This window comes from Condylura cristata, unplaced genomic scaffold, assembly GCF_000260355.1.
Source record: "Condylura cristata isolate star-nosed mole 26May11 unplaced genomic scaffold, ConCri1.0 scaffold00037, whole genome shotgun sequence".
Classification (NCBI taxonomy): Eukaryota; Metazoa; Chordata; class Mammalia; order Eulipotyphla; family Talpidae; genus Condylura; species Condylura cristata.
Window position 1 is genome coordinate 4,019,191 of NW_004567138.1, and position 9,229 is coordinate 4,028,419.

General features: G+C 41.7%; 1 protein-coding gene across 1 annotated transcript in view; it reads right to left on the reverse strand.

Moving 5' to 3' along the window:
* Positions 1 to 9,229, reverse strand: part of KIF13A (kinesin family member 13A) — a 196,887-nt gene that overhangs the window by 111,738 nt on the left and 75,920 nt on the right. The window contains exon 2 of the mRNA XM_012732923.1: positions 8,785 to 8,797. Coding sequence (XP_012588377.1) covers positions 8,785 to 8,797 — 13 coding nt within the window. The remainder of the gene's footprint in view (positions 1 to 8,784; positions 8,798 to 9,229) is intronic.

Sequence of the window (9,229 nt, forward strand, 5' to 3'; positions counted from 1 at the left end):
GTACCTTCTAACCAGAATGTCCACTTCCCAAGAGATCTAGACACTGTGAGAAAGAAAAAAAAATTGTTTCCATTCCTCTCCCTACATGGCTCCTCAGTCCTTAAGTCAGAGGGTTGAATGAGCTGCGTTCAGACCCTTCCAGCTCCTCAGTGCTCCCCTGGTGCACGCCTAGTGCTCAGTAAATACTGACAGAGGGAAGGAGGAAATGGGAAATGGAAAAAGGGTTCATTTACTTTTCTCTGCTCCTAAGGAAGCTAAGATTCTTGCAGCTGTTGTGGCCAAAGCATGAAAAGCAAAGGGTGCTAGAAGCTGCCAGACAGTTTGAGCCATCTGCAAACTGGGAACTGGGCACCTGAAGGCACAGAGCGAGCATAAAGGCAGAATTAGAAGATGATTCCCCAAACATCTGTCTCTTCTCCCTCTGTCCTACCTCCTGCCAAAAATCCAAACTTCAAGAGAACGTAGCTAAATGAATAAGCAGTTTTTCCCCTTAGCTCTATTGCAGTGCTCGAAGTCAAAACACTTGGGCCACGTAGTAGAAACATATCTGTCTCAATTGTGAAAGTCATGACAAAAACTTCTTTATGTTTTTTAAATAAAATCAATTAAATAATAAAAAAAGACCTAATGAGGCGGCATAAATCAGGTATTCCCATGTTTGTGCAGAAGTTTCCATCCTCAGCTTCCAGGCTGGTGAATGCACAGGAATTTGGGGAGAGCAGCATGCTCATGGGGAGCACGGAAGTTGCAGGCCCTTGCCCCACTGTGAGGCCTAAGCATCTCTTCCATGACATGATTCCTGAGTTACATCCAGTGACCTATTCTGAAGGCTAAGATCAACGTACCCACAAAGTTGATTGGAAATAAGTCTATCATGTTTTCGGTCATTTGGGGGAAATTGTGAAAATACAATCAGAGAAACTGGTGTTATAGAAACTTCAAGTCCAATCAGATTTACCAACTGTTTCTCAGAGATTGGGTCAAGATCCCGGAGCTTCAAAGAACTTTCCCAGAGGTAGTCTGAGAAGACATCAGACAAAGTTTTTCTGCCTACCCACCCAGCCCAGACGTCCACCCTGCTGGCAAACGGGAACTACAATAGATTGATAACAACTTCTAAGATTCAGAAGGCACAGGAAAACACCGCTGAAATGTCTGTGCGGGTCCTTCTGGGAAACACACTCCCTGTCTGTGCTACAACTAATCTTGCCAGATGTTAATCGTTGGCTTCACTTTATACCATTTCATGTACTAGCAACTTACAAAGTCAAATTAATTAGATGATTATAACCTATTGACAAGATGGCCCTTCCACTACCCTACTACATTCTGCTGGATACAGAGACTCTAAACAAGGAAATAAATAAATACAAAGCTTATTTTTCCCCCACTAAACTCGGAAGTCTAATGTTAATGCTGAGTAAGGATTTAATATCCCTTTAATAGTCTTTCATGTTATTGTCAACTTATTCCACTACCTTGGTACAAAGGTGTCTTTTTTAAAAAATATTTTTTTATTTTCTTACATCACTGTTCGTTTTTGTACATTATTTGCTTTCTCTGCTCGGGTGCAATCCCTGCAGTTCTCGCCCACCACAGCACCCATTCACATCACCTCCGTCCCTTGTGCTCTTCCCTCCCTCTGTTCCTACCCCTTTCCCTCCCTCCCTCCCCTGCTATATGCCTCAGATCAATGGCTTGCCTTGATTTTGTCTTTTTCCTGACGTTTTGCTATTTCCCTATGTTCTCCTGATAAATGAAACCATCTAATAATCCCTTTCAGCTCCATCTATGTTTCTCCAAATGGCATGTTTTATGTTTTCTGATCACTCAGTAGTACCCACTGTGTATAGAGACCACATTTTCTTGATCCATTAGTCTGTTTTAGGACATTTAGATGGTTTCTATAATTTAGCTATTGCAAACAGGGCTGCAACAGATAAGAAGTGTAGGTTTCCCTTCAAATTAGTGTTTGTGTGTGCATTAGGTATTTTCCCAAGAGTAGACTCACTAGATCATATGGTAGATCCATTTTTATTGCTGGTACAAAGATGTCTTTATGTAAATGGCATCACCCCAAATGGAAAGAGCTATGTCTCCCCTCTGCTTCTAGGTCACTAGTTACTTCAAACTAGACTTGTTCAAAGTGATCACACTGAGGTTAGACCGAATGTTCAGAGTGAGTTTTTGCCATCAGCATCAGTACTCAAAGTCCTTACTCAGCCTCCTTTTCCCAAGGAATGGGCTCTTCGAATTTGGCCTGGTGGACTGAGGAAAAGCTCCTTCTTCTTGTTCACCAGGGCCCTCCTCCATTGGTGAGCTAAAATACGTGCCTGGGGTCCCTCCCTGGTGGCGCAGTGGGTTAAAGCACAGCACTAAGAAGCTAAAGCCACTTCAGCATGAGTGTGATTCCTGCTCCCCAGACGACCCACATGGCACAGCAGACCTCTCCTAACCCGCCCTCTGCTCCCCTTAGCAGTGTACTTTGTCAGTCAGCCTGCTTTGCTCCCTGCCCTGTCTCTGGTGAATCCTCTCACTACTCCAGTTCTGTATGCATAAATAAAGAAATCTTTAAAAAAAAAAAATGTGCCTGTGTAACAGGTCTAACAGGACCTTATATTGCAGAATTACCCTCCAGCTGTATAGTATTCCATTGTGTTTATATCACATCTCAGCCTACTCACCTGGCCTCGGGCACATAGGCAGTCTCCACACCTTGGCTACAGTGACCAGTGCACAATGAACAGAGGAGCGCATGTATTCTTTCCTGCTACTGTTTTGCATTCTCTGGGTGGATATGGAAGAGCTGCTGGGTCACAAGGGGGACCTATTTTTAATACTTTAGGAAACCTTCGTGCTGTCATAGGGGCGGAGCAGGCTACACTCCCCCTAGAAGTGTGTGAGGGTTTCTTTTTCTCCACACCCTCACTAATACTTGTAGGAAAAACAACTTTTAAGAAGAAACCTCAGGCAGTAGGCTCTAATCACATGTCTTCTATTCTGCTCAACCCTTTCCTTCTTGACAACAGAACAGGAACTCCTTTCTCTCTATCTCCTGTCTTTGCTGTAAGATTTCCCCTGACCTTTCTCACACAGAGACAGCAAACCTGAACAAACTGCTGAGCAGCTCTGACAGCTGGTTTTGTTAGGAGAAAAGGATGTCCTGAAGGAACGCTTCAAAGTTTTGTGGACTCCACCCCCTACTACAGTTATTGAAACTACAACTCCCAGCAATACCACAGAGAGAACTGCAAGGACCCAAGGGCAAAGGTAAGCAGGCATTCTGGGACTTTTGGGGATATATATGAGGGAGCCATATTAGAGGTTGGTGGCTGGTCGCATGGCTGGTGGCTGGTCCCTTGGCTCTTGATGAGCCTTCAGTGTGGTATTGGAGTTCCAAGCCAGAGGAGCAGGTAGGATGTTCTAGTTAACTTGTATCTCTCTCTCTCTCTCTCTTTCTCTCTTTCCCTGGGTTGTACCTTTTCCTTTCCCCTTTGTAGATAAGCCCATTATTGACCCTTTTTTGTGTGTGCCTGCAGTACAATTGAATTTTCAGCGCCTGGATGAAGACCCACAGACAGGCAACCCAGTTCACTAAGGGTTACCCTGTAACAGTTTGTCATCATTTCCAATTCAGCCTACTCGAGAGCATACCTTTTTCTGCTCCAGACCAGCACTTTGTTCTTTCATCTTTTTCTGACTTGAGTTTTTATTTACTCAGTTTTAAACTCCAGAGGTATCTCTGAGTCTTTCTGCTGTACTATCAGCCTCCAAACAGCTAGACACTTTATGTCTACATGGTTTTCATAAGTCTCCCCTTACTTTCCTCCAATCTCATAGCACTGCTCTACTGCTCTACTGCAGGCCCTTTGCTCTTTTCTGTCAGGTTTTATTACCTGGCATATTCAGCTGTGCCTCGGACTAAACCCAGTTTATTCTATGAACTGCTTTTCGACTAGCCACGTGAAAGGGGATATCAACGAAGCCACCACTTTGCTCAGAATAAACACCAGATAGACAAGAAGGTATCAAGTCTAACTTTGGCACCAAGGGCTTCCAGAGCTGGGGTATACTTTTACCTTCTTTTTAGGTGTGTCACCTTGCACCCCCCTTTCCCGTACCATTAGTCCACCTTTGGGTCTTGTTAGTCTCTGAACAGAGTCAACGGTATCATTTCTCCATCTCTTAGCAATCTCTCTCAAATCAAATCATCAAATATATGGGGCGGTTAATAATTAGGTCTCGTGCATTTTTCATTAGTATAGTCCCAAGAATTTAATGATCTTGATGCTACTGTAAAATAACGTTCTTCAAATTTTATTTCCTAATCTTCCATCACTAATTGCAATACAATTCATTCATTCCAATGATAAGTAACTTTCATATTTTGATCTTTTTCCTTACCACAGCATCTCTTGTTAAGTTTCAGGAACTTATTTGGTGATTTCCAAAAGTTATCCAAGTACCTTACCTTATTGCCAAAATTAAAAACTCTGATGCTTGTAATAAGAATTTCACTTATTTCCTTTCTTGCCTTATTCTACTGGTAAGTCAATGCTGAGAAGAAGTGACTTGCCTTACCCCCCATTTTAGGAAGAAAGTACTCAGTCTTTCCCCATTAAGTATGATGACAGCTGTGGATTTCTAATGAATGTCCTTGACCACACAGAAGCTTCTGTCTACTACCAACTTGCTGCAAGTTGTATCACCAGTAAGTATTGAACTTTATTAAATTTTTTGATGTATCCATGTGAGATGATCAACTTAAAATTGTTACTATTATGATTACATTGTTTTCATAATTAATGGACTTCTTTTAAGAGCAGTTTTAGATTCACAGAAAACAACCAAGCAGATTCTACCGAGTGTCCCCACAAAACCTCTCTTCCCAGGTCCCCTACACCCCTTCTTCTACTTTTAGTATCTGGCATTAGTGTGGTACCTCTACTATGATGGACAAGCTCATACTAACATACTGGATATAACTGAACCCCAAGGTCTACATTGGGGTTCACTCTTTACAGCTGTACAGTTCTGTGAGTGCTGACAAAGGCCCAGAGTCATGTAGCCACCCCCACAGTATCATGCAGAATAGCCACATCACCCTGAAATCCTGCTTCACCAGCGATGCCACTCCTATGTGAATATAAAAAATAAGGCAACGGAACAGTGAAAATAAAACCACATCAACCCCCTAGATTCAAACCACACACCTGAGTTTTCCGGTGGGGAATGGGCTGGAAGGTAAGGGAGGTGGGGCTGGAAGACTAGGGGCGGTGGTGGGGGTAGACTATGGTGACTTGGGGGACATCATGTGGAAACAGACGTGGTGTAAACCAACGTTATCTCCCTACAGTAAAGACATACTGACATTGTTTTCCTGAACACATAATTAAACAGAAACAATGGTAATTGTTAAATAAAATTGTTTTTAGTATATTCAAACTTAGTACTTTCTTTCTTTAACTCTCCTCCTCTCACTCCCCTGGAACCACTGGTTTTTCTTCTCTATGAGGGGACCCAAGTTTGCTCTGAATGTTTGACTTTTAACTTGGATTTAAAGTGGATCTGGCATTTGTTAAGTGTTGAACTCAAGACAGCAATTATTAATAGTAACAATGATAACAGCAGTCAAAGAACACAGCTCTAGTGATGGACAGAAAGAATGTGAGTCCTTCCCTGTACACCAGATGATAGGAGCAGTGATCACCCAACAAAATATTCAAGATGACAACCTCCCTTCTATGCTTTGTCAACCTCTGAACAGTCAATACTATCACTTCTCCATCTCTTGGCACATCTCTCTAAAACCAAATCATCAAATACATAGGGGTCTAATAAATTTGTTTTGTGCATTTTTCAATATTGTGCACGCACTAACATACCCCCCAAGAATACACCAAGAACTAAATGGTCTTCAACCTACTGTAAATAATATGGTGTGGTCTGAATCTTGGGGGTTGATTTGGTTTTGTTTTCACTATTCCTTTGCTTTAATTTTTTTTAAAGATTTATTTATCTATGCATGCAGAATTGGGATATAGGCCAGAGGTGCAGGGGCAGTGAGAGGATTCACCAGAGATAGAGTGGGGATCAAAACAGGTCAACTGATGAAGTACACTGCTGAGGGGAGCAGCAGGCAGGTCAGGAGAGGTCTGCCATGCCATGTGGGTCACCTCTGAGGCTGGGGATCGAACTCATGCTGAAGTGGCTTTAGCCTCTTAGTGCTGTGCTTTAACCTGCTGCGCCACCAGGGAGGGCCCTGCTTTGTTCTTTATATTCATGTAGGAGTGAAATCCCTGGTGGTGAAGCAGGATTTCAGGGTGGTTGGGGCTATTCTGCAGGATACTATAGTGATGGCTACATGACTCTGGGCCTTTGTCATAACTCACAGCCCTAAATCAGCACTTTTACTTTAGAGCCTTTCTTAGTAAATTACCCAAAATCCTTACTCGTAATACACTAGGTGATGGTTGTTATTTACATAAGTAGACATCATTGTTATCATCACATAAGTGGACATCATTTCAACAACTGCCCAACAATCAAACTACGTACATACAGGGAGGGAGCTTACCCAGATTCCCCAAACTGCAGTACTTATTTTTCACTAGACCCTTCAGACCCTGTGATGGTATCAGAAGCATAGTCCTGGCTTTAGCCTGCCTTTATCCAGATGGCTTACATCCAAACAGCAGGTTCATCTCTCTGAATTTACAGCTTCTCTTGGACCTCTTCTCTAGTTCCTCACCAACCTGGTCTATCCCACTGTGGACAAGTGTAGGATTTTAATGTCTTGTTCAGTCCTAACTGTTCTCAGTGGAAATGGTGATACAACTGATGTAATTTGTTGTTTTTTGACTGCAGAAGTCAGAATAGGATCATCAACCTATGATTTCCACAGTTATTTTGCCTCTTGTAACATTGAACTCAACTGATTTGACAAATGTCACATTGTTTACACGCTCCCCATCCTACCCTGTTCGATTTATAGCATCAGCTCTGACTCCTGCCCAGAATAAAGATCTGTTAACTCCAAACAACTGTCTTCTTGAATCCTTCTGCTAATTAGTCATGTCAAAATCTCATTACTTTAATCAAGTTCCATTTTATAAAATTACCATTCAAAGCATTTTCCATTTGCTTTCAATATTTACAATTTCTCTGCAAAAAAATATAAATGCCTGTATCTAGCTTAGAGTCTTTTTAAAAAACTCTAACTGTGTCATTCATTTGACGTGAAGATGACCTTTGTACTCTCCAATGTGCCTTATGGCAGGTACATATATATTTGAATATGGCAATTTCATGCTAATTTTATTTTGAAAATTTCATGACCCATCTTACAACTATATCTGCATCAATAATTGCTCAGGCAGAACTTCCTAGTCTCCCAGAACTGACCAGGGGCCCACTGCTTCCACTTCTGTAATACCACACATCTTTTCTTTCTCCATAGCACTCTTATTGTCTGCCTAACGTGCTTTCCTCACTGGAGTTAAACTTAGTGCCAAGTGCACCACCTATACAATGCCTTTAATAAACACCAAGGGTAAAATTTTGTATTTCAAATGATTCTCATATTCTAAAAGCTAAGTTAAGTTTCCCTTCATAATCCCACAGGAAGGTTAGTCTTATCTGCTCTGGATTCCATCACGTCTTAGATTCTGACCATAGAACATGCGAGTATAGCCCATCTTGACCCCATTTCAGAAACCAAAGCCATTACTTGGTCAAGAGTTGGTCAAATTTCTCTTTCTTTTTGGCACTAAATGCCCCTACCGATATCCAATAAATCCTCACTGGTAACAAAATCAGTCTTCAATTATTCAAGGGTTTGGTCATTCAGATTCCATGCTTCTCATATTCCTTCTCCCCACCTACTTTCTAACTTTGGGTTTCCTGCAGGTAAACGTGCCATTTGAGACTAGCTGAAGCAAGCAGGCAACTCCCCTCAGCAGGCTTTGTGCCAGGCTGCAACCCCCTTCAATGCACAGAGTTGGTGGGAGGTTGAAACTCTGTCTAAATGTTTGGGGAAATTTTCTAATGATATCATCTATTCTTAGTAGGACACAGAAAAGGCAATTTGTCTGTGAAGAGTCACAGTTTCCACACCATTATACTATATTACCATTTTTGTTCTGCTTTTTTTTTTTTTTAAGATTTATTCATTTATTCATACAGAACTGGGGTAAAGGCCAGAGATGAGGAGGGTGAGAGGATTCACCAGAGACAGAGTGGGGAGCACAACAGGCAGATCGACGAAGTACACTGCTGAGGGGAGCAGCGGGAGGGTCAGGAGAGGTCTGCCGCGCCATGTGGTCATCTCCCGGGCAGGCGGGGATCGAACTCATGCGGAAGTGGCTTTAGCTTCTCAGTGCTGTGTTTTAACCCGCTGCGCCACCAGGGAGGGCCTTGTTCTGCTTTTTAGTGATGATACTGTATATTTACAGCACTCTCCCCACCCCAACTATGAATTAGGACACAGTATTTTCTCTCTCTGACCCTTATTTCATCATTTAAAGAGAACCAGTAAACTGACAGGTCTACTCTAAAGATCAGAATATTCCTTCTGAGAATGAAATGAGGTAGGAAAGTGCTCTGTAAATGCACTATATTTTTATATCATTATCAACATTAATTGTTCACGACTTAAGTTTTCCATTAGAAGCTAGTTTTTCATCTCAAAAGGAGAGGTGGTTTGCATGGGTTACTGTGTGGCTGAAACCTTGTATTTCGGCACACTGAGTCGGTACACATGCCAAATTCTATGTCAGAGCTTACCTTGGGAGGTTTCCTTCATGATGAAAACAAAGCATTTCAGCAGCAGAAGTAGAAAGGGTTGTCAACACAGCAGCCACATCAGAGGGAAGCAATGAAAGAGAAAAACAGAAGGAAAACTTAGCATCTTGATAACATGATCTGAAAGATATTCTTCATTACAAAGATGAAAGGTCACACTTACTTTACTGTTTGAATGATAAATCTTTGTATTTGCTCAAAAATACAGCACAGGCATAATGAATTTCTCTCTCAGTTCAGTGAAACAGAATTCAGTCCAGTCATTCAGAAATATTTTAATGACTCAACAATTTACCAATAGAAGGGAATCAAGATCAAAGAAATGCAATAATTATATTACATGTGGCCAAATACTTTTTTTTCTTAAAGATTTATTTATTTATTCATACAGAACTGGGGTACAGGCCAGAGATGTGGAGGGTGAGAG